This window comes from Pseudorca crassidens, chromosome 10, assembly GCF_039906515.1.
Source record: "Pseudorca crassidens isolate mPseCra1 chromosome 10, mPseCra1.hap1, whole genome shotgun sequence".
Lineage (NCBI taxonomy): Eukaryota > Metazoa > Chordata > Mammalia > Artiodactyla > Delphinidae > Pseudorca > Pseudorca crassidens.
The window spans coordinates 103,844,672-103,871,144 of NC_090305.1; the positions used below are offsets into that span (position 1 = coordinate 103,844,672).

The 26,473-nt window shown below is 47.8% G+C and overlaps 1 protein-coding gene and 1 long non-coding RNA gene across 9 annotated transcripts in view; one reads left to right on the top strand and one right to left on the bottom strand.

Annotated features, from left to right (window-relative positions):
- GRIP2 (glutamate receptor interacting protein 2) overlaps window positions 1–24,900 on the top strand; it is a 156,764-nt gene extending 131,864 nt beyond the window's left edge. For all 8 annotated transcript variants that reach the window (XM_067755585.1, XM_067755587.1, XM_067755591.1 and 5 more), the window contains 8 exons: window positions 2,775–2,919; window positions 5,060–5,199; window positions 5,829–6,008; window positions 7,020–7,194; window positions 8,783–8,888; window positions 10,698–10,841; window positions 11,668–11,814; window positions 22,785–24,900. In XM_067755585.1, the coding sequence (XP_067611686.1) occupies window positions 2,775–2,919; window positions 5,060–5,199; window positions 5,829–6,008; window positions 7,020–7,194; window positions 8,783–8,888; window positions 10,698–10,841; window positions 11,668–11,814; window positions 22,785–22,943 (1,196 nt within the window). In that variant the 3' untranslated portion in view covers window positions 22,944–24,900. The remainder of the gene's footprint in view (window positions 1–2,774; window positions 2,920–5,059; window positions 5,200–5,828; window positions 6,009–7,019; window positions 7,195–8,782; window positions 8,889–10,697; window positions 10,842–11,667; window positions 11,815–22,784) is intronic.
- On the bottom strand, window positions 11,968–22,868 carry LOC137232796 (uncharacterized). The gene is made up of 3 exons (XR_010947186.1): window positions 22,730–22,868; window positions 21,912–22,094; window positions 11,968–12,278 (listed from the first exon to the last, which is right to left on the bottom strand). It is a non-coding gene; the product is annotated as an uncharacterized lncRNA (long non-coding RNA).
- Window positions 24,901–26,473: the final 1,573 nt, after the last annotated feature.

Consider the following 26,473-nt stretch of genomic DNA (forward strand, 5'->3'; position numbering starts at 1 on the left):
CTAATGAGGCTGTTAGGCAGGGCTGGACCCAGCAGTTTTCTTGTGTTACTCTGCTGATTTGTGTTTGTTTGGTTAGGTGTCTTCTCACTGCTGTTCCTGGCTCTGTATCCCAGGGGACAGTTGCTTTTTTGTCTCTGTAAGAGCAGGAACAATGGATATCAGTAGATATTCAATGCAGCTTTGATAAATCTGATCCTTAGAAACTTTAAAAACAAAAAAACTCAATTTTACCCCAATAATGACATAACTTGACATTTTCACCTAATGTAAGAGCTCCCAGATTACATATATTCTAGAAAGGCAAGAGTCTTCTATTTCAGAGCACAGAATCTAGAGCCAGATTGCTTGTAACTGCACCATTTACTAAGTTGTCACTGTGAACAACTTACCTCAGTGTTTCAGTTTCTTCATCTGCAAAATGAAGGTTAAAATAACACCTGTATCTAAAGTTGTTATGAGAGTTATGTGAGTTTAATAGAAGTAAAGTGCTTTGGAAAAAAATCATTGAGAGAATGGGTGTTTTAGTGGCTGAGGGAATGTGACTTAATGGCTGAGGGAAAGCCTGAAATAATGGCTGACAGAATGTTTGAAATACTGGCTGAGGGAATGAGTGAATTAATAGCTGAGGGAATCGATGAATTAAAAATGCTGAGTGAATGGGTGTATTAATGGCATGAAGGAAAGGGTGAACTAAAGGCTGAGGGAATGGTGAATTAATGGCTGAGGAAATAGGTGAATTGTTGGCTGGGGGAATGGCTGAATAAAGGCCGAGGGAATGGGTGAAATGATGGCATGAGGCAATGTGTGTATTAATGACTGAGGGAATGGGTGAATTAATGGCTGGGGAATGGGTGAATTAATGGCTGAGGGAAGAGGTGAATTAATGGCTAGGAGAGGTGTGAATTAATGGCATGAGGAAATGGATGTATTAACGGCATGAGGGAATGGATATATTAAAGGAAAAGGGAATGGGTGTGTTAATGGCTGCAGGAGTAGGTGAATTAATGCCTGATTAAATGGGTGAATTAATGGCTGAAGTAACTGGTGAAATAATGGAGTGGATTAATTACGGCTGAGGGAATGGGTATGTTAATGGCAGAGGGAATGGTCTGTTAATGGCATGAATGAATGAATGGGTCAACTAATTGGTGAGGGAATGGGTGTTAATGTCGTGAGGGAGTTGTATTAATGGCTGAGGGAATTAGTGGCTGAGGGAAGAGGTGAATTAATTGCAGAGTGAATGACTGAATGAATGGCTGAGGGAATGGATGAACTATGACTGAGGGAATGGGACTATTAATGGCATGAATGAATGTGTGAACTAATCCGCTGAGGGAATGGGTGTATTAATGCCATGAGGGAATTAGTGTATTATGCCTGGTTGATGGGTGAATTAATGGCTGACGAAATGAGTAAATTAATGGCTGGGGGAATGGGGGAATTAATGGGTGATGGAATGGGTGAATTGACGGCTGAGAGAATGGAGAATCAATAACTGAGGGAATGGATGAATTAATGGCTGAGGGAATTGGTGTATTAAATCCATGAAGGAATGGGTGAATTAATGGCTGTGGTAATGGGTATGACAGTGCCTTTGGGATTGGATGCGGTACTACCATGAGTGAATGGGTGAACTAATGATTGAGGGAATGGGTGAATTAATGGCTTAGGGAACAGGTGTATTAGTTGCCGAGGGAATGGTTGTATTAATGGCCTGATGGAATGGGTGTATTGATGCCTGTAGGAATGGATGAATTAATGGCTGAGGGAAGGGGTGAATTAATGGCTATGCAGTATGTGTATTAGAGCTGAGGGAAATGGGTGAATTAACAGTATGAGGAATTGGGTGTATTAATGGCTGAGGAAATAGGTGAATTAATGGGAGAGAGTGTGTGAAGTAATGGATGTGGAAATGTGTGTATTAATAGGTGAGTGAATGAGTGAATCAATGGCATGAGGGAATGAGTGTGTTAATAGCTGAGGGATTAGGTGATTTAATGGCTGAGGGAGTGCATGTATTAATGGCATGCGGGAATGGGTCAATTACTGGATGAGGGAATGGGTAAATTAATGCCTGAGGGAATGGGTGTATTAATGGCTAATAAAATGGGTGAATTATTGGCTGAGGGAATGGGTGAATTAATGGCTAAGGGAATGGGTGTATTCATGGCATGAGGGAATGGGTATATTAATGGCTGAGGGAATGTGGGTATCCAACACATATTGTTGGATGAGGGAATCAGTGATTTAATGTAAGAGGAAATGGAGGCTTAATGGTGAAGAAATAGGTGAAGTAATGGCTGAGAAAATGTGTGTATTAAGGCTAAGGGAATGGGTGTATTAATGGCATGAAGGAAAGAGTGAACTATTGGCTGAGGGAATGGATTTGTTAGTGGCTTAGGAAATGAATGAATTAATGGGTGACGGAATGGGTGTATTATTGGCATAATGGAATGGGTGAACTAATAGCTCAGGCAATGGGTGTATTACTGGCAGAGGGATATAGGTGAATTAATGGCTGAGGGAATGGCTGAATTAAATCTGAGAGAATGGTTGAACTAACGGCTGAGGGAATGGGTGTATTAGTGGCCTAGGGAATCGGTGTATTAGTGGCTGCGTAAATCAGTGAATTAATGTCTGAGGGAGTGGGTGAATTAATGGATGAGTATGATGAGTGTAAGTGCATTAAAGCTTGGTGGGGCTCTGGGAGTGCCCATTCCTACGGCCTACCCCTGATGGGTGTCCCCCAGCCCTGATGCTTACCCCCCCTGCAGATGAACAGGAGACCACAGGTGCCATCAGCTACACGGTGGAGTTGAAACGCTACGGGGGCCCCCTGGGCATCACCATCTCAGGCACAGAGGAGCCTTTCGATCCCATTGTCATCTCAGGACTCACCAAGCGTGGCTTGGCTGAGAGGTGAGCCGGGGCTCTGTGGGGACACACAGGTGAGCCCAGGGACCCCATGGGGCAGGAGCTGGGCTTTGGGATCAGCCAAACTGGATCTTACCTTTGTTCCAACATCGATGGCCTGGGTGACCTGGGGCCTGTCCCATCCCTCTCTGCGCCTCAGTTCCTCAGATGCGGGCCAGCCCCTGGCAGACCTCCTGACTTCAGGTAACTGCTGGATAAATGTATGCTCATCCCTCTGCTCCCCCAAACCTGGAGATCACCCCATTTCTGGAAAGTCAGCATGTGAGTCTTTCTGGAGCACCTGCTATGTGCCTTCATAGTACAGGGGCCATGTCCCTGGTACCTGGGTCCCAGCGCAGCCTGGCACCTCTCGAGGCATTGGGGCAGGGGTCCCTGCTATCCTCTCCCCTACAAAGTTTCCCTGAAATTGTGGCAGAAGGGAGAGATGTGAGAAGAGGGGTGTCCAGGCTGTCCAGTTTGGAGGGGGAAGCAGGTGGATCTGGGCCCAGAAGTGGAACTGGTCCCCACGAGGGTCACAGGGAGGCAACCCCAGTGTGGGTGAGACAGCCTTTCTCTGGACAGCTTTGCAGTGAGCTCCAGGCACTGAGAAGAGCTTTCTGTAAAAGGGAAGCCTCGCCCAGCCTGGCAGGCAGAATGGCCCCTTGGAGGAGGACACAGCACAAGGGGCGAAACCATGGTGGGGTGGTGCAGGAGGATGGGAGGGATTCTGGGGCTGAGGCGTCAACCTGTTGGCGTCTGTGCTCCTGGATCGCCCCCTGCTGGGTGTCCAGCAGACTGCAGAGGCCAGTGGGACCGGTTCTGACCTCAAATGTCTTCATCCACTCTGGCATTTTCTGAGTACCTACTGTGCGCCAGCCCTACAGGGCACAGTAGACAACCTGTCTGCCTTTGCCTGGCCGATCCAGGTCAGCGCTGTCTAACTGAAGTATAATGTGAGCCACAAATTTATTTATAAACTTTTTAGCAGCCACATTAGAAAAGTAAAAAGAAATTTTTTAGATCTTAAATATGTACTTATTTCAACATGTAATCAATATAAAAATAATTAACAAAGTATTTTACATTCTTCTTTCATATTATGTCTTCAGAATCTGGTGTGTATTTTACACGTCCAGCATGTCTCCGTTCAGGCCAGCCACAATTCAGAAGCCCAATAGCCACATGTGGCTGGTGGCCATCGTACTGGATGGCACAGCTCTGGCCTTCCCCCCAAATCCACCATATTCTGACTCAGTCACTCCCCTAGGCCCTCAGGGAGCTTGCTGGGCAATGCTGGGCGTGGAGGGGCTTGACCCTCCGTGAGCTCCCACCTGGGGGCAAAATCTACATTTAGAGTTTAAGACCCCCCACTCCAGTCCACTGCTTCCTTCTCCCCCACCCAGGTCAGGTGCATTCTCAGCACCTGCTGCAACCACCCTTCCCCACCCTCAGCCCTGGCTGCTTCTCAGAATTATCTTCCCTGGCCCTGCTCCCAGAGTTACGATTTCATTGGTCAGGGGGAGGGGCCAGGCATCTGCACTTTTTAAAAAGCTCCTTAGGTAATTCTAATAGTATCCAGGTAGAAAACCATTGGGCTAGTCCACTGCTACTGCTTGGCCTTTTCATCCCCCCGCCCATAGCCCTCTCTGAAGTCAGCTGGACCCTGGGGCTTAGGCTTATTCTCTAGGTGGGGAAACAGACCCAAGGAGAGGGAAAGGCTACACATGGATTTCAGCTGGAGGGAAACGTGAATTCATTCCACCCATCCATCCTTCAATTATAATTTGATAAAATACGTATTATCACCCTTACTTTACAGATGAAAGAACTGAGACTCAGGGAAGTTAAAGAACTGGCCTAAGACCACATAGTAGTTGTCAGCTAGTATGTGGCATTCAAACCATCCTCAAAACTCATGCTGGACACTGGTTCCAGAACCTAACTTTTACACTTGAGCAGGAAAATCCCCTCCCAGATGCTAGACTTCATACTTCTGTTAATACAATCACACTTGCTTTCCCCCCCACCCAGGGTGGGTTTAACTGGGGTCAGCCAGGCTTGTGCTTTGGGGTTCCTGAGTTCCCCCAGGGCAGACCCCCACTTCAAGGCCCTAACTCCCATCCTCTACCCTGTGCCCCCTCTCCAGGACTGGCGCTATCCACGTTGGGGACCGTATCCTGGCCATCAACAGTGTTAGCCTCAAGGGCCGGCCACTGAGTGAGGCCATCCACCTCTTGCAGGTGGCCGGTGAGACCGTCACCCTGAAGATCAAGAAGCAGCTAGACCGTGAGCCTCACCCCACACCTGGGCGCCGTCCAGCCCATTTAGGAAGAGAGATCCCTCAGCCTCTGTGCCAAGCTTTGTGAGGCCCAACCTCACTGAATTGTTGCTCACCCCGTGGAGGTGGGAGGGTACCTGGGGCAGTGGAGACAGAGGAGACAAGGCTCAGAGTGATGGGAGCAATGGGCCTGGGGTCATCCAGCCAGTGCGGGGCCCTCTGGGCCTGAACCATGCTCTTCATCACCTCCTGCCTCTTGAGGTGCCTGCTTGTTTTGCCTGTGGCCATCACTCATACATTCCTCAGGTTCCCCTGAATCTGTCTCCCATGCTTTGGTAGGGAGTGGATGGAGCCTGAGCTTTAAAGCCTTCCTTCTAATCTGGGCTCCACTGTTGCTCACCGTGTGACCTTGGGCATGCTGTGCAGCCTTTCTGAGCCTCAGTTTTCACATCTCTGAAACGGGTTTGCCTATTGGCGTGCCTCCCATCTCACCTGTCAGCTTGCCCAGCAGGAGGCTCAGGGAGCCCAGGGCCTGTGAGTTCCCAAACCAGGGCGAAGTGGGGAAACTGAGGCTCGTTGAGCACCTTTGTCTCCAAGGTCAGAAGCCAGTGGCAGTGACACCCGCTTTTCCTCCCAGGCCCCCTCCTACCCCGCAAATCGGGCAGCCTTAGCGAAGCCAGCGATGCGGATGAGGACCCGCCAGAGGCGCTGAAAGGCGGCCTGCTGGCAGCCCGATCCTCGTCCACTGTGCCCAGTGTGGACAGCGCAGTGGAGTCCTGGGGCAGCTTGGCCACTGAGGGTGGCTTTGGGGGCCCAGGTAACACCTCAGGCCCTTGGACAAGCACCGTGTTCTCCGTGGGCCCTTGTAGGGGCTGTTCCCTCCGCCTAACCCTTCTTGCTCCCCTTCTGCTGGCCTCATCCTTTAGGGACACTTCCTGAAGGCAGACCTGATTGGGCCCCATTAGCCATTCTGAGGGCCGCTCACTCCTGAGAGTGTGGACTGCAGGCCTTCCTGGGCTTTGATCGGCAGCCACAGCACTGCAGCTGCCCATTCAGATCCCCCCACGAGGCCTGGGACCAAGTGGTCTTACTTCTGCCTCCTTCGTTCCCAGCCCGATGGCCAGCACACAGCAAGTGCTCAGTGTTGATTGCATCCCGTTGAAGGCGGGAAGGCAGAAAGCCCCTCGCACCCCATCCTATGAGACCCTCTTAGGTGGACACCCCCAGGGCTCCCCCTGGGGGAGCTCCCCTGCCCATGCATGTTGAGACCCATGGGTGCCCTTGGGGGGCATCTGAATCTGGTGGCTGGCCTTCTGGCCTCTGGGACCCAGAACCACAGGGACTCCCCAAGGCCCAGCTCAGGGAGTAGTGGAGTGAGGCCTCTAGGTAGCCTCAGGTGGCCCTCGGCCCTGGTCCTCACTCACTGGATATCTGCCCGATCTCAGTCTCAGCTTCTCCATCTCCAGAAGTGGGTGAGCATCTCTCAGCATCACCCCCTGGGGCAAGACCTTCAGAGCTGGCAGGGAGAAGGGGATGGTTAACACAGTGGACCTCCCTCTCAGGCAGGGATCGGCCAGGCCGAGCCCCGTGGAGCTGGGACAGGATCCTGGAGCCCCAGCATTAAGTCTGCTGTTGATCAGGAGATCAAGGGGGTTCTGGGGTAGGAGTCCGGGTGGCAGGGGTCCTCAGGGGACTCTGGGTAGTCAGGCAGGCCCAGAGAGGGCAAAGACCTCTCCTGGGCCACCCAGCACAGCTAGAGATGGGGCAGGAAGGAGGGCAAGCTAAGGGCACAGAGAGGATATAGGCGCCCGCTCTGTCCACCTGCCAGGTTCCTACACTCCACAGGCGGCAGCCCGGGGCGTGACCCCCCATGAGTGGCGGTGCAGCCGGCTGAGAAGCAGTCCCCCACCCACCGAGCCCCGGAGGACGAGCTACACCCCAGCCCCTGCCAACGAGAGCTTCCCCGAGGAGGAAGAGGAAGAGGACTGGGGGCCACCAGCTAGGTCTGTGGTGGGGACTCCACGGGGGACACCGGCTCACCCTCTTGGCCAGGACAGGCGCGGGGAGCCAGTCCCTGTGCCAAGGCGATGGGGGCGATGGGCAAGTCTTGTCTGGCCTCAGGAGGGCACCTCCTGGGAGAGGAGAGGAAGTGTGGAGCAGAGCCATCTCAGAAGGCTGAGGCGGGGGAAGGGCACGCTGGCCGGAGGGCACAGCAGGGGCAAAGGTGTGAGGCTGGAGAGGCAGCCTGGCCGGCCCTCCCCACACCTGGTGTTCAGCTGTTCCCAGAGACACTGAGGGCTCGGACCCACACCCTCCCGACTCGGCCCAGATGGTCATGGCCTCCTGCAGTGGCCCTCGGGTCATGGTTATGAGCGCCAGCCCTGGGCTGGGGACGTGGTGGTTTCTGTGGTGAATTCGATGCTCCTGCGGGGAGCACACCCGGTGGAGAAATGCTGGTCCTCATGCAGCCCCAGCCACCAGCTTCCCACGGCTCTGCTTTGGTCGGGCAGTTCCTTCTGCCTAGAATGCTGTCCCCTCCCCTCTCCTGGCCGATGCCTACTCATCCTTTAGACCTGCCTCTGGGAGGCTTCCCTGATCCTCCCTCCCTCTGCTGGTACCCACAGCTGCTCACGTGAGCCTCCTGGTGGCACTGGTGGTCTACCTGTTAATCACCTGGCTGTCGTGTCTTCTACTTGGCATCCCGAGCTCAGCCAGGCATCCAGTAGCTGCTCACACACGCTCCATGAGGGACCCTCAGATCCTTAAGAACAGGGCCTTCACCTTATTCCCCTCCATAGCCCTGTGCCCAGGAGAGGGCCTGGCTCAAAACGTTTGTAGAACTGACTTGAATGGAGCAGATGGCCTTCAGTCTGTCTTCTCATCTCTGAAACGGGAAGGGAAGGAGGCACCTAATTTGCGTCACTGTCCTGGCCGCTCCCTTTGAGAGGAAAGCCTGCATGCCTTCGTGAGAGAGAGTGCTTTGCACACCAAAGCACACTTGATAACGTCCAGGGCTTTGTAGACGGCAAAGGGCTTTGTAAACGGTGAACGTGAAAACGTGGCTTGTTACCATTCTGATGAGACCCGATTTTAGAGCTGGTAACGGGCCATACCTCCCGTGATGGAAGTTATAGGGTGGCACAGCCCTTTCCCCAGCCCTAATACTCCATCGTCTCCATCCATCTGTGTCCTTGACAGCTCCAGCTCTGTCCCTGTCACTGTCCTGCAATGCCTTGTGTCTGGGTGGGGCCTGGGGTTGCCCTCTGGGGCTGCACCATGGATCTCCTGTCTGTCTGTCCGTCCGTCTGTCTCTCTTCCCAGGCGTCCTGTGTCACCGCTCTCCACCCCGTCTCATCTGCCCCTGTTCTAGCTGGCCATCGACAGTCCTGGTTGCCCCTAACTGCGTCTTCCCCCCATTCCGTGTCACCAACCACCACCCCGGGCCCCCGGCACTGCCACCGAGGACGCCTGCCTTCCTGCCCGCCCACCCAATGGCCCCTTGAGCCCAACGCAGGGCCCCAGGGCCCGGAAGACTCCTCAGGCCCCAGCCCACCCGCCAGGAGCTGACGCTCTCTGGTTCCTACGTTACAGCCCCGCCCCTGGCCCCACCTGCGAGGAGGGCTTCTGGCGCATGTTCGGGGAAGCCCTTGAAGACCTGGAGTCATGCGGTCAGTCGGAGCTGCTGAGGGAGCTGGAGGTACGCCCTGCCCCCCCCCAGGCCCCCGTGGGAGGTGGCACGTTGATGGCATTGTGCTCTTGTGTAACACGTACAAGGGTACTCTCCTGGCACCCTCTGTGTAAAGGTGCCTTCACGTGCATACAGACTGTGGATGGACCCGTGTGCAAGTGTGAGCACCGTGGTGTGGCACATTAATTGGGGTGTGTGCACATGTGAGCACGTTTGGCATAAAACGTGTGTGTGCGCACTGGGAGCATGTGTGTGTGCATGCAGGTGAGCACGCTCACGCATGCACAGTGCTGAGTATTGTCAGAACACGTGTGTCAGTGTGCACATTTGCATAAGGGCAGTTTTGGGGTCTGTGTGTGCATGTCGTTAGCATGCCCAGTGGAAGCTTGTGGATGTCAACATCAGTAACAGCATGGGACGTGAGAGGCCGAGAGGTGCGTGCGGCTTTCTGTGAGGTCAGCCTTGCCCACGATGGAAAAGGCTGCCTGGGGAGACCTAGGGAGGATCTCATTGGGTCAATTCTGAAGCTCCTTCATATTCTGAGAGCAGTAATCTACACTCTGTTTATCTGTGCTTTTGCCCTATTTTTGTTCCTAAAATTATTGATTGAGCCTTTTTTTTTCTCTATCAGCCTTGCCAATTACTAGGCTCATCAAGGAACCAAGTTTTGTTTTTGTTAACTATGTCTCATATTTCATTGTTTCCTATCTTACTCTTTTGTATGTCTAGCTTCCATAGTCCCTTCCTTCGACTTTGTCTTTAAATCTTGATACTTTTCCTGGTTTCTTAACTCCTTAGTCTTCAGTCTTTCTTGCTCCCTAACATCGTGCATTTAAAGATAGGAATTTACCTGTAAGCACTTACCTGCCTCCCACAGGGATTAAGTTGTACTTTTATGGTCTATGCAATTCCTAACACTGTCCTCTGGGGCTGCACCATGGATCTCCCCCCCGCCCCCCCCGCCTGTCTCTCCATCTGTCTCTCTTCCCAGGCGTCCTGTGTCACCACTCTCCACCCCATGTCATCTGCCCCTGTTCTAGCTGGCCACTGACAGTCCCACTTGCCCCTAACTGCGTCTTCCCCCCATTCCGTGGCACCAGCCACTGCCCTGGGGCCCCAGCACTGCCACTGAGGACGTGCTGCAGGGTTAAGCTTCTGCCCTCCCAGCCCCATCCTGTGCACTCTCTCAAATGCAGGGCCTCCGTCCACATCTGTCCATTGCTGGGGTTTTGCACATGCTGTTTCCTCTTCCTGCCGGGGACTCTCCTTCCTCCCAATTTCTTGCTCATCGTTCAGATCTCGGCTCTAGAAGCTTTCCCGATCCCTCATACTGACCAGTTTCACTGTTCCAGCCTCTCACATTCTGTGTACCTTGGCCTCTGTGACATTTACTGCCATGTGTAATTTCATCTTCTTTATTTTTGTGATTAGCAAGTTAGCAGAGTGGTCAAGACCCTCGACCCTGGAGCCAGACTCTGAGTTCAAATGTTAATCTTTCTAAGCCTCAGTTTCCTCTTCCGTAAAATGGGCGGGGGGGGGGGGATGTTATTTGCCTGGCTTATAATATTGTAGAGCATAAAATGAGTTCTGTGTGTCAAGTGCTTGGAACTGAGTCCAACGCAGTATAAGTGCTAATAATTCAATGCCAATGATTATTATTCTGATTGCTCATCATTGGGCTGAGAGTCCTAGGAGGGCAGGGACCTCATCTATTCTGTTCACCATTGTGACCTTGAAGGCTGGCACACAGTAGGTGTCCATAGATGTTGACCGCACACAGAGCAGGAAGCATCTGAGTGAAGAGCTGTGTCCCTACAGGCATCCATCATGACAGGCACCGTGCAGAACGTGGCCCTCGAGGGCAGGCCTGGCCACCGGCCCTGGAGGAGGAACCAGGAGATACGAGCTTCCCCAGAAGAAATGCAGGAGGTGCTGCTGCCGACACCCTTGGAGATGCACAAGGTGGGTGCTGGGGGAGCACAGGAGGCCTGGATGCATGTCCTGATGCCGTGGGTATTCGCATAGCTCCAGGTGGGCCCCGCCCCTCTCTGGGCTTCATTCTCCTCCACCAATAAAACACAGATTTTATAGAAGGTAGAGTTTTCCAAAACTCCTGCCATTTGGGCGATACACACACACACACACACACACACACTCACACTCACACTCACACTCACACTCACTTGTGATACTTTAAGTAGACTCACTTTTTCCCCACTTAAGTTATCGTGTGCATGTATAATATAAAGGCTTCTATATGTGTGTGTATATATATATATGTGTGTGTGCGTGCATATCAGTACCTTAAATGAGAGGCCAGTGTTTTTGCCATCTATAGGCTACTGTCTAGGAAAACAAAACACAGAAGAGAAAAAAGCCCTCTCAGCCCATAATAACCTTCAGAAGGCTCTGAGCCTGAAGCCAGCTCTTTGGTGGATGGGGAGATGGGACGTGTCAAAGGGTGGTGAAAACACACGTCCACCCCACTGAGACTTTCTCCTGGAATGGAAGCAGGAAGATTGAAAAAGAACTGAAAGGAACTCCTTTTCCTACAGCTTCCACTGTGACTGAGTGCTGTAGATGGAGGGTCAGTGGAGGTGGAGGGGAGGGGGTGCTCCAGAAGCCAAAGCTTGGGCACGATGCCGAGGCAGTAACACACATGGAAGAGCAGCCAGGTGGGCTAGGGCTGGGTCCCGGAGGCATCAGATGCCAGACCAAGGGGCTTAGGCAGCTGTGGGAGGCTGGGGGAAAGATCGGGGCTCCAGAGGTCTCCTCCTCCTGTTCCCAGGTGACACTGCACAAGGACCCTGTACGGAGTGACTTCGGTTTTAGTGTCTCAGATGGCCTCCTGGAGAAGGGCGTCTATGTCCACACTGTGCGCCCTGATGGGCCAGCTCAACGTGGGGGTCTCCGGCCCTTTGACAGGGTCCTCCAGGTAATGCTGGGTGGTGGCACTATCGATGGAGTGGCCGTTCCTAGCCCCATAGTGGGGAGAAAGCCTGACTTCTACGTTGGCTGAGTGGCCTTGAGCAGGTTGCCTCCTCTCTCTGAGCCCCAGGTTTCTTTTTTTTAAAAAAAAATAATCCTGTATTTTTTATAGATTTAATTAATTAATTAATTAGTTTGTTTGTTTTTGGCTGTGTTGAGTCTTCGTTGCTGTGCACGGGCCTTCTCCCGTTGTGGTGAGCTGGGGCTACTCTTCGTTGTGGTGCGTGGGCTTCAGTAGTTGTGGCTCACGGGCTCTAGAGTGCAGGCTCAGTAGTTGTGGCGCACGGGCTTAGCTGCTCCATGGCATGTGGGATCTTCCTGGACCAGGGCTCAAACCCGTGTCCCCTGCATTGGCAGGCAGATTCTTAACCACTGCACCACCAGGGAAGCTCTGAGCCCCAGGTTTCTTATCTGAAAAAAGGGAATGACAACACAGTTGTATTGGTGAGGTTAGGCTAAATTATGCTGCAGGAACAAACAATCCCAAATCTCAGTGGTTTAATACACATGAACATTTATTTATCACTTATATGATATGTCCACTGTGGGCCAGTGTGGGCCTTGCTCCACCTGGATTGGTGGAGGCTCCACCCTCTAGTAAATGCCTCGGACTTCATGGCAACTAAGTCATGTGATCTCACTAACAGCAAGGGAGCCTGGGAAATGTGAGTGGGCAGATAGAAGCTGTGGGGCATCCCTGGCACACCCTTTCCCATGCCCCACATTCTAGGCAGGAGGCTCAGCGTGTGGTCTGCTTGTGATGTTAAAAAATGGAGACAGTCTCTAGGTCCATCCACGTCTCTGCAAATGGCACAATTTCTTTCCTTTTTATGGCTGAGTAATATTCCATTGTATATATGTACTACATCTTCTTTATCCATTCCTCTGTTGGTGGACATTTAGGTTGCTTCCATGACCTGCCTATTGTAAATAGTGCTGCAGTGAACATTGGGGTGCATGTGTCTTTCGGAATCATGGTCTTCTCTGGGTATATGCGCAAGAGTGGGATTGCTGGGTCATATGGTAACTCTATTTTTAGTTCTTTAAGGAACCTCCATACTGTTCTCCATATTGGCTGTATCAATTTACATTCCAACCAACAGTGTAAAAGGGTTCCCTTTTCTCCACACCCTCTCCAGCATTTGTTGTTTGTAGATTTTCTGATGATGCCCATTCCGACTGGTGTGAGGTGGTACCTCATTGTAGTTTTTTTTTTTAATATATATACAGCAGGTTCTTATTAGTCATGAATTTTACACACATCACTGAATATGTGTCAATCCCAATCACACAATTCATCCCACCACCACCACCACCCTCCTGCTGCTTTCCCCCCCTTGGTGTCCATACGTTTGTTCTCTACGTCTCTGTCTCAATTTCTGTCCTGCAAACCAGTTCATCTGTACCATTTTTCTAGGTTCCACATATATGTGTTAATATAAGATATTTATTTTTCTCTTTCTGACTTACTTCACTCTGTATGACAGTCTCTAGGTTCATCCACATCTCAGCAAATGACCCAGTTTCGTTCCTTTTTTGGCTGAGTAATATTCCATTGTATATATGTACCACATCTTCTTTATCCATTCGTCTGTCAATGGGCATTTAGGTTGCTTCCATGACCTGGCTATTGTAAATAGTGCTGCAATAAACATTGGGTTGCATGTGTCTTTTTGAATTACGGTTTTCTCTGGGTATATGCTCAGTAGTGGAATTGCTGGGTCATATGGTAGTTCTATTTGTAGTTTTTTAAGGAACCTCCATACTGTTCTCCATAGTAGCTGTATCAATTTACATTCCCACCAACAGTGCAAGAGGGTTCCCTTTTCTCCACACCCTCTCCAGCATTTGTTGTTTGTAGATTTTCTGATGATGCCCATTCTAACTGGTGAGGTGATACCTCATTGTAGTTTTGATTTGCATTTCTCTAATAATTAGTGATGTTGAGCAGCTTTTCATGTGCTTCTTGGCCATCTGTATGTTGTCTTTGGAGAAATGTCAATTTAGGTCTTCTGCCCATTTTTGGATTGGGTTGTTTGTTTTTCTAATACTGAGCTGCATGAGCTGTTTATATATTTTGGAGATTAATCCTTTGTTGATTCGTTTGAAAATATTTTCTCCCAATCTGAGGGTTGTCTTTTCGTCTTATTTATGGTTTCCTTTGCTGTGCAAAAGCTTTTAAGTTTCATTAGGTCCCATTTGTTTATTTTTGTTTTTATTTTCATTACTCTAGGAGGTGAATCAAAAAAGATCTTCCTGTGATTTATGTCAAAGAGTGTGCTGCCTATGCTTTCGTCTAAGAGTTTTATAGTGTCCAGCCTTACATTTGGGTCCTTAATCCATTTGGAGTTTATTTTTGTGTATGGTGTTAGGGAGTGTTCTAATTTCATTCTTTTACATGGAGCTGTCCAGTTTTCCCAGCACCACTTACTGGAGAGGCTGTCTTTTCTCCATTGTATATTCTTGCCCCCTTTGTCATAGATTAGTTGACCATAGGTGCATGGGTTTATCTCTGGGCTTTCTATCCTGTTCCATTGGTCTATATTTCTGTTTTGGTGCCAGTACCAGACTGTCTTGATTATTGTAGCTTTGTAGTATAGTCAGGGAGCCTGATTCCTTCAGCTCCATTTTCTTTCTCAAGATTGCTTTGGCTATTTGTGGTCTTTTGTGTTTCCATACAAGTTGTAAAATTTTTTGTTCTAATTCTGTGAAAAATGCTATTGGTAATTTGACAGGAATTGCATTGAATCTGTAGATTGCTTTGGGTAGTATAGTCATTTTCACAATATTCTTTCAATCCAAAACATGGTATATCTCTCCATCTGTTTGTGTTGTCTTTGATTTCTTTCATCAGTGTTTTATAGTTTTGTGAGTACAGGTCTTTTGCCTCCTTAGTAGGTTTATTCCTAGAGACTGTCATATAGAGTGAAGTAAGTCAGAAAGGAAAAAACAAATATCATATATTAACACATATATGTGGAATTTAGAAAAAAAGGTAGAGATGAACCTGTTTGCAAAACAGAAATAGAGACACAGATGTACAAAACAAACATATGGACACCAAGTGGGGGTGGTGGTGGGATGGATTGGGAGATTGGGATTGATGTGTGTACACTACTATATATGAAGTAGATGGCTGGTGAGGGCCTACTGTATAGCACGGGGGGAAAAAAAGGTCCAGTCTGTTTGCAAGACATATATTAAGTTAACCTTAAAAATGCATTCCAATATACATGATGTGCAGACAAATACCGTTTTTTTTTTGTTTTGTTTTGTTTTTTTGGTCTGTATTCACTTCTAGTCCTTGAAGGATGTGGAAGATGGGTTATTTTTTTTTCATTTTAACATCTTTATTGGAGTATAATTACTTTACAATGGTATGTTAGTTTCAGCTTCACAACAAAATGAATCAGTTATATATATACATATGTTCCCATATCTCTTCCCGCTTGCGTCTCCCTCCCTCCCACCCTCCCTATCCCACCCCTCCAGGCGGTCACAAAGCACCGAGCTGATCTCCCTGTGCTATGCGGCTGCTTCCCACTAGCTATCTACCTTACGTTTGGTAGTGTATATATGTCCATGCCTCTCTCTTGCTTTGTCACCGTTTACCCTTCCCCCTCCCCATAGCCTCAAGTCCATTCTCTAGTAAGTCTGTGTCTTTATTCCTGTTTCACCCCTAGGTTTTTCATGACATTTTTTTTCTTAAATTCCATATATATGTGTTAGTATATGGTATTTGTCTCTCTCTTTCTGACTTACTTCGCTCTGTATGACAGACTCTAGGTCTATCCACCTCATTACAAATAGCTCAATTTCGTTTCTTTTTATGGCTGAGTAATATTCCATTGTATATATGTGCCATATCTTCTTTATCCATTCATCCGATGATGGACACTTAGGTTGTTTCCATCTCCTGGCTATTGTAAATAGAGCTGCAATGAACATTTTGGTACATGACTCTTTTTGAATTATGGTTTTCTCAGGGTATATGCCCAGTAGTGGGATTGCTGGGTCATATGGTAGTTCTGTTTGTAGTTTTTTAAGGAACCTCCATACTGTTCTCCACAGTGGCTGTATCAATTTACATTCCCACCAACAGTGTAAGAGGGTTCCCTTTTCTCCACACCCTCTCCAGCATTTATTGTTTCTAGATTTTTTGATGATGGCCATTCTGACTGGTGTGAGATGATATCTCATTGTAGTTTTGATTTGCATTTCTCTAATGATTAGTGATGTTGAGCATTCTTTCATGTGTTTGTTGGCACTCTGTATATCTTCTTTGGAGAAATGTCTATTTAGTTCTTCTGCCCATTTTTGGATTGGGTTGTTTGTTTTTTTGTTATTAAGCTGCATGAGCTGCTTATAAATTTTGGAGATTAATCCTTTGTCAGTTGCTTCATTTGCAAATATTTTCTCCCATACTGAGGGTTGTCTTTTGGTCTTCTTTATGGTTTTCTTTGCTGTGCAAAAGCTTTTAAGTTTCATTAGGTCCCATTTGTTTACTTTTGTTTTTATTTCCATTTCTCTAGGAGGTGGGTCAAAAAGGACCTTGCTGTGATTTATGTCATAGAGTGTCCTGCCTATGTTTTCCTCTAAGAGTTTGATAGTTTCTGGCCTTATATTTAGGTCTTTAATCCATTTTGAGCTTATTTTTGTGTATGGTGTTAGGGAGTGATCTAATCTCATACTTTTACATGTACCTGTCCAGTTTTCCCAGCACCACTTATTGAATAGGCTGTCCTTTCTCCACTGTACATTCCTGCCTCCTTTATCAAAAGTAAGGTGACCATAGGTGCGTGGATTTATCTCTGGGCTTTCTATCCTGTTCCATTGATCTATATTTCTGTTTTTGTGCCAGTACCATACTGTCTTGATTACTGTAGCTTTGTAGTACAGTCTGAAGTCAGGAAGCCTGATTCCTCCAGCTCCGTTTTTCGTTCTCAAGATTGCTTTGGCTATTCGGGGTCTTTTGTGTTTCCATACAAATTGTGAAATTTTTTGTTCTAGTTCTGTGAAAAATGCCAGTGGTAGTTTGATAGGGATTGCATTGAATCTGTAGATTGCTTTGGGTAGTAGAGTCATTTTCACAATGTTGATTCTTCCAATCCAAGAACATGGTATATCTCTCCATCTATTTGTATCATCTTTAATTTCTTTCATCAGTGTCTTATAATTTTCTGCATACATGTCTTTTGTCTCCTTAGGTAGGTTTATTCCTAGATATTTTATTCTTTTTGTTGCAATGGTAAATGGGAGTGTTTTCTTGATTTCACTTTCAGATTTTTCGTCCTTAGTGTATAGGAATGCCAGAGATTTCTGTGCATTAATTTTGTATCCTGCTACTTTACCAAATTCATTGATTAGCTCTAGTAGTTTTCTGGTAGCATCTTTAGGATTCTCTATGTAGAGTATCATGTCATCTGCAAAGAGTGACAGCTTTACTTCTTCTTTTCCGATTTGGATTCCTTTTATTTCCTTTTCTTCTCTGATTGCCGTGGCTAAAACTTCCAAAACTATGTTGAATAAGAGTGGTGAGAGTGGGCAACCTTGTCTTGTTCCTGATCTTAGTGGAAATGCTTTCAGTTTTTCACCATTGAGGACGATGTTGGCTGTGGGTTTGTCATATATGGCCTTTATTATGTTGAGGAAAGTTCCCTCTATGCCTACTTTCTGCAGGGTTTTTATCATAAATGGGTGTTGAATTTTGTCAAAAGCTTTCTCTGCATCTATTGAGATGATCATATGGTTTTTCTCCTTCAATTTGTTAATATGGTGTATCACGTTGATTGATTTGTGTATATTGAAGAATCCTTGCATTCCTGGAATAAACCCCACTTGATCATGGTGTATGATCCGTTTAATGTGCTGTTGGATTCTGTTTGCTAGTATTTTGTTGAGGATTTTTGCATCAATGTTCATCAGTGATATTGGCCTGTAGTTTTCTTTCTTTGTGACATCCTTGTCTGGTTTTGGTATCAGGGTGATGGTGGCCTCGTAGAATGAGTTGGGGAGTGTTCCTCCCTCTGCTATATTTTGGAAGAGTTTGAGAAGGATAGGTGATAGCTCTTCTCTAAATGTTTGATAGAATTCGCCTGTGAAGCCATCTGGTCCTGGGCTTTTGCTTGTTGGAAGATTTTTAATCACAGTTTCAATTTCAGTGCTTGTGATTGGTCTGTTCATATTTTCTATTTCTTCCTGATTCAGTCTTGTCAGGTTGTGCCTTTCTAAGAATTTGTCCATTTCTTCCAGGTTGTCCATTTTATTGGCATAGAGCTGCTTGTAGTAATCTCTCATGATCTTTTGTATTTCTGCAGTGTCAGTTGTTACTTCTCCTTTTTCATTTCTAATTCTATTAATTTGAGTCTTCTCCCTTTTTTTCTTGATGAGTCTGGCTAATGGTTTATCAATTTTGTTTATCCTTTCAAAGAACCAGCTTTTAGTTTTATTGATCTTTGCTATCGTTTCCTTCCTTTCTTTTTCATTTATTTCTGATCTGATTTTTATGATTTCTTTCCTTCTGCTAACTTTGGGGGTTTTTTGTTCTTCTTTCTCTAATTGCTTTAGGTGCAAGGTTAGGTTGTTTATTCGAGATGTTTCCTGTTTCTTAAGGTAGGATTGTATTGCTATAAACTTCCCTCTTAGAACTGCTTTCGCTGCATCCCATAGATTTTGAGTCGTCGTGTCTCCATTGTCATTTATTTCTAGGTATTTTTTGATTTCCTCTTTGATTTCTTCAGTGATCACTTCGTTATTAAGTAGTGTTTAGCCTCCATGTGTTTGCATTTTTTACAGATCTTTTCCTGTAATTGATATCTAGTCTCATAGTGTTGTGGTTGGAAAAGATACTTGATACAATTTCAATTTTCTTAAATTTACCAAGGCTTGATTTGTGACCCAAGATATGATCTATCCTGGAGAATGTTCCATGAGCACTTGAGAAAAATGTGTATTCTGTTGTTTTTGGATGGAATGTCCTATAAATATCAATTAAGTCCATCTCGTTTAATGTATCATTTAAAGCTTGTGTTTCCTTATTTATTTTCATTTTGGATGATCTGTCCATTGGTGAAAGTGGGGTGTTAAAGTCCCCTACTATGAATGTGTTACTGTCGATTTCCCCTTTTATGGCTGTCAGTATTTGCCTTATGTATTGAGGTGCTCCTATGTTGGGTGCATAAATATTTACAATTGTTATATCTTCTTCTTGGATCGATCCCTTGATCATTATGTAGTGTCCTTCTTTGTCTCTTCTAATAGTCTTTGTTTTAAAGTCTATTTTGTCTGATATGAGAATTGCTACTCCAGCTTTCTTTTGGTTTCCATTTGTATGAAATACCTTTCTCCATCCCCTTACTTTCAGTCTGTATGTGTCTCTAGGTCTGAAGTGGGTCTCTTGTAGACAGCAAATATATGCGTCTTGTTTTTGTATCCATTCAGCCAATCTGTGTCTTTTGGTGGGAGCATTTAGTCCATTTACATTTAAGGTAATTATCGATATGTGTGTTCCCATTCCCATTTTCTTAATTGTTTTGGGTTCGTTATTGTAGGTCTTTTCCTTCTTTTGTGTTTCTTGCCTAGAGAAGTTCCTTTAGCAGTTGTCGTAGAGCTGGTTTGGTGGTGCTGAACTCTCTCAGCTTTCGCTTGTCTGTAAAGGTTTTAATTTCTCCATCATATCTGAAAGAGATCCTTGCTGGGTAGAGTAATCTTGGTTGCAGGTTTTTCTCCTTCAACACTTTCAATATGTCCTGCCACTCCCTTCTGGCTTGCAGAGTTTCTGCTGAAAGATCAGCTGTTAACCTTATGGGGATTCCCTTGTGTGTTATTTGTTGTTTTTCCCTTGCGCTTTTAATATATTTTCTTTGTATTTAATTTTTGAAAGTTTGATTAATATGTGTCTTGGTGTATTTCTCCTTGGATTTATCCTGTATGGGACTCTCTGTGCTTCCTGGACTTGATTAACTATTTCCTTTCCCATTTTAGGGAAGTTTTCAACTATAATCTCTTCAAATATTTTCTCAGTCCCTTTCTTTTTCTCTTCTTCTTCTGGAACCCCTATAATTCGAATGTTGGTGCGTTTAATGTTGTCCCAGAGGTCTCTGAGACTGTCCTCAGTTCTTTTCATTCTTTTTTCTTTATCCTGCTCTGCAGTAGTTATTTCTACTATTTTATCTTCCAGGTCACTTATCCGTTCTTCTGCCTCAGTTATTCTGCTATTGATCCCATCTAGAGTATTTTTAATTTCATTTATTGTGTTGTTCATCATTGTTTGTTTCATCTTTAGTTCTTCTAGGTCCTTGTTAACTGATTCTTGTATTTTGTGTATTCTATTTCCAAGATTTTGGATCATCTTTACTATCATTATTCTGAATTCTTTTTCAGGTAGACTGCCTATTTCCTCTTCATTTGTTAGGTCTGGTGGGTTTTTATCTTGCTCCTTCATCTGCTGTGTGTTTTTCTGTCTTTTCATTTTGCTTATCTTACTGTGTGGGGTCTCCTTTTTGCAGGCTGAAGGTTCGTAGTTCCTGTTGTTTTTTGTGTCTGTCCCCAGTGGCTAAGGTTGGTTCAGTGGGTTGTGTAGGCTTCCTGGTGGAGGGTACTAGTGCCTGTGTTCTGGTGGATGAGGCTGGATCTTGTCTTTCTGGTGGGCAGGTCCACGTCTGGTGGTGTGTTTTGGGGTGTCTGTAGACTTATTATGATTTTGGGCAGCCTCTCTGCTAATGGGTGAGGTTGTGTTCCTGTGTTGCTAGTTTGGCATAGGATGTCCAGCACTGTAGCTTGCTGGTCGTTGAGTGAAGCTGGGTGCTGGCGTTGAGATGGAGATCTCTGGGAGATTTTCGCTGTTTGATATTATGTGCAGCTGGGAGGCCTCTTGTGGACCAGTGTCCTGAAGTTGGCTCTCCCACCTCAGAGGCACAGCACTGACTCCTGGCTGCAGCACCAAGAGCCTTTCATCCACAGGGCTCCTTAATTTGGGATGATTCGTTGTCTATTCATGTATTCCACAGATGCAGGGTACATCAAGTTGATTGTGGAGCTTTAATCCGCTGCTTCTGAGGCTGCTGGGAGAGATTTCCCTTTCTCTTCTTTGTTCTCACAGCTCCCAGGGGCTCAGCTTTGGATTTGGCCCTGCCTGTGCGTGTAGGTCACCGGAGGGCGTCTGTTCTTTGCTCAGACAGGACGGGGTTAAAGGAGCCGCTGATTCGGAGGCTCTGGCTCACTCAGGCCGGGGCGGGGGGGGGGGGGGGGGGGGTAGGGAGGGTCACGGAGTGTGGGGCGGGCCTGCGGTGGCAGAGGCCAGCATGACATTGCTAGCCTGAGGCGCGCCCTGCGTTCTCCCGGGGGAGTTGTCCCTGGATCCCGGGACCCTGGCAGTGGCGGTGGCGGGCTGCACAGGCTCCCCGGAAGGGGGTGTGGATAGTGACCTGTGTTCGCACACAGGCTTCTTGGTGGCGGCAGCAGCGGCCTTAGCGTCTCATGTCTGTCTCTGGGCTCCGCACTTTTAGCCGTGGCTCGCGCCCGTCTCTGGAGCTCTCTTAAGCAGCGTTCTTAATCCCCTCTCCTCGTGCACCAGGAAACAAAGAGGGAAGAAAAAGTCTCTTGCCTCTTCGGCAGGTCCAGACTTTTCCCCAGACTCCCTCCCGGCTAGCCGCGGTGCACTAACGCCCTGCAGGCTGTGTTCACGCCGCCAACCTCAGTCCTCTCCCAGCGCTCCGACAGAAGCCGGAGCCTCAGCTCCCAGCCCCGGCCGCCCCGGCGGGGGAGCAGACAGGCCTCTCGGCTGGTGAGTGCCGGTCAGCCCGATCCTCTGCGCTGGAATCTCTCTGCTTTGCCCTCCGCACCCCTGTTGCTGTGCTCTCCTCCGCGGCTCCCAAGCTCCCCCACTCCGCCACCCGAAGTCTCCGCCCGCGAAGGGGCTGCCTAGTGTGTGGACACTTTTCCTCCGTCACAGCTCTCTCCCGCTGGTGCAGGACCCGTCCCTATCCTTTTGTCTCTGTTTAGTTTTTTCTTTTGCCCTAACCAGGTACGTGGGGGGTTCCTTGCCTTTTGGGAGGTCTGAGGTCTTCTGCCAGCGTTCAGTAGGTGCACCGTAGGAGTTGTTCCACGCGTAGATGTATTTCTGGTGTATCTATCTGTGGGGAGGAAGGTGATCTCCGCGTCTTACTCTTCCGCCATCTTCCCGGAAGTCCCCGACAAATACTGTTTGACTCCACTTATATGAGGTACCTAGAATAGCCAAATTCATATAGTCAGAAAGTACACTGGTAGATGCCAGGGGCCAGTGGTTGGGGGCGGATTTCAGAGTTAGTATTTAATGGGGACAGAGTTTCAGTTTAGGAAGGTGAAAAATTCAGGAGATGGATGATGGTGAGAGTTGCATAACAATGTGAATGCACTTAGTGCCACTGAACTGTACAGTTAAATATGGTTAAAATAGTGTTTTATGTGACTTTTACCACAATAAAGAAACATTTAAAAAATAAATAAATAAGGGGCTTCCCTGGCAGCGCAGTGGTTGAGAGTCCGCCTGCCAATGCAGGGGACACGGGTTCGTGCCTCGGTCCCGGAAGATCCCACATGCCGCGGAGCGGCTGGGCCCGTGAGCCATGGCTGCTGAGCCTGCGCATCCGGAGCCTGTGCTCCGCAACGGGAGAGGCCACAACAGTGAGAGGCCCGTGTACCACAAAAAATAAATAAGATTTTTCAGATGAGAAAAAAAAATGGAGACATGCAGGTGCTGGAGGGTGAAGGATGCATGGAAGGGTTGAAAGACTTGAAATGAGAGTGCCTTCCTCTGTGTGAGTGTTAAGATTCACCCTGTGTCTGGGCTGGGCAGGGTCTGTATTTGAGGAAATTCTCACCTACTTCAGTGCATGCTGAGCTGACGCCATCTGCCCCATGGCTGTGCATGTGCAGGTCAACCACGTTCACACGCGGGACCTTGACTGCTGCCTGACGGTGCCGCTCCTGGCCGAGGCGGGCGATGTCGTGGAGCTGGTCATCAGCCGCAACCCGCTGGCCCAGAGCAGCCGGGCCCCACGAGCACCAGGCCCCAGAGGCCCACGGATGCTTTGAAGTCAGCACATGGTCTGGACACGTTGGAAGATCCTGGCGCCCACACATGCAGCCAGGCTGAAGAAGTGGCCACCCACTCGTCCATCTGTCATCTGGCAGGCTCTGACCAGACTCTTCTCCATGTCTGCGGCAACAGGGGGCCGGGCCCAGTTGCGGTGATATCGAGGTCTTTCTCCAGTTGGACCTCCAAGATGCCCAGTGTGGGGCCTGCCCAGTAGGGGTCAAGGCAGGCTGCTCAGCTGGGCGTACAGGGGCTGCCCCAGGTACCTCCAGAACCCCTGGGAAGAGCGTCTAGTGCGGGGACAGCTCAGCTCCACGTAAGGAGTGTTCTCCCAGAAGAGCCATGGAGCCTGAGTGCTGTGAGGGAGGAGTGAGCGCCCTGTCTCAGGAGGTGAGCAAGGCGGGACCTGATCCCACCTGTGCGGTCGCGGGAGGGTGGGGGCTACTTCATCTGGACAGCCTCCCACCAGGAAGGAGGCTGCTCAGCGGAAGAGTCCAGCCACTTCCCTTCTCCAGAGTCTGGTGTTCAGGGCTCACCAGCATCCCCACTTAGGAGACTCTGAACTGGGGTGTCTGGATTCCCAGGAAGCACTGGCCCTTTGAGGGGTTCTTTCATTTCTGAGACTCTGGTCGAAGCCTCTGTAGTTTGAGACCTCAGTTCTGGGCCCATTGGGCGAGCTTGGTGTCAGGCTTTGGGCTGTCAGCCCCTCCTGCTGCTTTAGTAGGACGTGTGGCCACTGGACCATATGAATACACCCGTCTTAGCCCAGGCCCCTCAGGGTGGGTGGGAGTCATTTCAGGACAAAAGACCCAGGGGGTTCCATTCAGCTGCTATTACAGTGAAGATGGGAAAACCATGGAAATAAGTAGGATATGTAAGATGATAGAGCTCCTAGCCTAATAAATCAGTGAAGGAGGAGAGAGAAGCAGAGCCAGACAGACAGACAGGCAGGGGAGACAGGCCATCCTTTCTCACACCCAGCAGTGACAGTGATCAAAGTGGTCATTCAAGGAAGTTGATTCTCACTTGAAATCTGGAAGCACCAGTATCCCTTAACATCGCTTTCCTCATTTTCTGCAGTCCAGAAACCCTTCTGGTTTTGAGAAGGGCCCGGGGTCTCCACCTGGTGGTCTGGGCTGTGGCCCCTGAGATGGAGGTGGGCAGAAAGGATTCAGCCAGGTCTTGGGACCTGTTCTGCCCCTGCCCAGCTCTTAACAGTGTCTCAGGAAAACGGGGTGCCCACTCCCACCTTCATCCTCCTCTACCCCTGAATCCCCTGGAGGCCTGAAAAAGGCTCTTCCACTCAAGGGACTCGATAGGGAGTCAAGACATCTCTTCCTTTCACCCTGGGTCCCTTCTCGTTGCTGTCTGAACCCCTCTGGTCTGACCCCCTCTGGACAATTAAGGGGTTGACAGTCTCTGAGTAGGTACTGGCCTGCCTGTCAGGGCAGAACCATGTCTGCCCGCTGGGCTTGGGAAAGCTACGCTCAACAGCAGCCGAGGACGATGCAGCGACCCTGAACAGTTTTCTGCCCTCCTCGGGCTGAGGCCTCTGCGGTTCCCCCAGACGTATGCAACCAGGCCCGGCGGGTGGATCTCCTGGCCACGCCGGCCTTCTCATATGCAATATTCCTCTGTCTTCTCATGGGGATTGTTCACCCCCCCAGAATTGACACCTCCTGACACCTGTCCCCCAGTGAGCGTCCTGCCTGCCTATGCATTTTGGGTACAGCCCCTGGGACATGCCCCTTCCACCCCCTAAAAGATGTATTTTTCTCTGGCTGAGATTGGAGCATATTCCTTGTATTTTTCTATATGGGGTTTTCTTAGGGCTCTCGGGAAGCACAACATGCCAAGGGGTGGCACTGTAAAGGCCACTTGGGGTCTCCTTGGGGCCCACGTGTACATTTGCCCTACCGACTTGCAGTGACGTGGGAGTGGGGGGCGGGGGGTGCTGTTGGGATGATCTTTTTAAATAAAATTATTTAAAAGCACTTGGATTAGTGTGTCTTCTTTTTAAAACAAAAAAAACATAGGCTGGTGATACCTATCTAATTACCCATGACAGTTTTCACAAAACTAGGACAAATAATCCTAAAATTTCTATCGAACCACAAAAGACCCAGAATTGCCAAAGTAATTCTGAGGAAAAAGAACAAAGCTGGAGGAGTAATCCTCCCAAACTTTACACAATACTACAAAGTTACAGTAATCAAAGCAGCATGGTATTGGCACAAAATGGACATATGGATCAATGGAACAGAAATAGAAAACCCAGAAAAAAACCCACTCACTTATGGTCAATTAATTTTCGACAGAGGAGGTAAGAATATACGATGGAGAAAGACAGTCTATTCAGCAAGTGGTACTGGGAAAGTCGGACAGCTGCATGTAAATCGATCGATCAATGACATTAGAACACTCCCTTATGCCATGCACAAAAATAAACTCAGATTGGCTTAAATATGAGACACGACACTACGCAACTCCTAGAAGAGAACATAGGCAAAATATTGTCTGACATACAACATAACAATGTTTTCATAGGCCAGTCTCCCAAAGCAATAGAAATAAAAGGAGGAGCAAAGAAATAGGACCTAAACAAAACTTGAAAGCATTTGTGCAGCAAAGGAAAACATACACAAAACGAAAAGACAACCTGAGATGGGGAGAAAATATTTGGAAGTGATCTCATGACAAAGGCTTAATTTCCAAAATACACAAACAGCTTATAAAAAACAACAACAACCAAAAAAACCAATAAAAAATAGGAAGAATAAACATTTCATAAAGAACACGTACAGATGGTCCACAGACACGAGAAAAGATGCTCAACATCACTAGTTATTAGAGAAATGCAAGTCAAAACTACAAGGAACTACCACTTCACTGCAGTCACAATGGCCATCATCAAAGAGTCCACAAATACTAAATGCTGCAGACGGTGTGGAGAAATAAGAATCCTCCTAAACTGTTCGTGGGGATGTACATTGGTAACAGCCACTATAAAGGGCAGTATCGAAATTACTATAAAACTAAAAAGAGAGCTACCCTACGTTCCAGCAGTCCCACATGGGGGTGTATTTCTGGAGAAATCCATGATTGAAGAAGACCCATGTACCCCACTGTTGATTGCAGCACTATTTACAATAGCCCAGACACAAAAACAACCAAAATACCCACATATAGATGAATGGATAAAGAAGATATGGTACCTGTGTACAATGGACTCTTAGCCATAAACAAGAACTAAATAATGCCAAAGGAAGAAACATGGATGGAACAAGGATGATCATAGACTAAGTGAAGTCAGTCAGAGAAAGACAAATAGCATATGATATCACTTATAGCTGGAACCTAAAAAAATGATACAAATGAACTTATTTACACAACAGACTCACAGATTTAGAAAACAAACTTAGGATTCCCAAACAGGAAAGCTCAGGGGCAGAAATAAATAAGGACATTTAGATTAATATATACACAATAATATACAAAAAATAATGAACAAGGACTTACTGTACAGCAA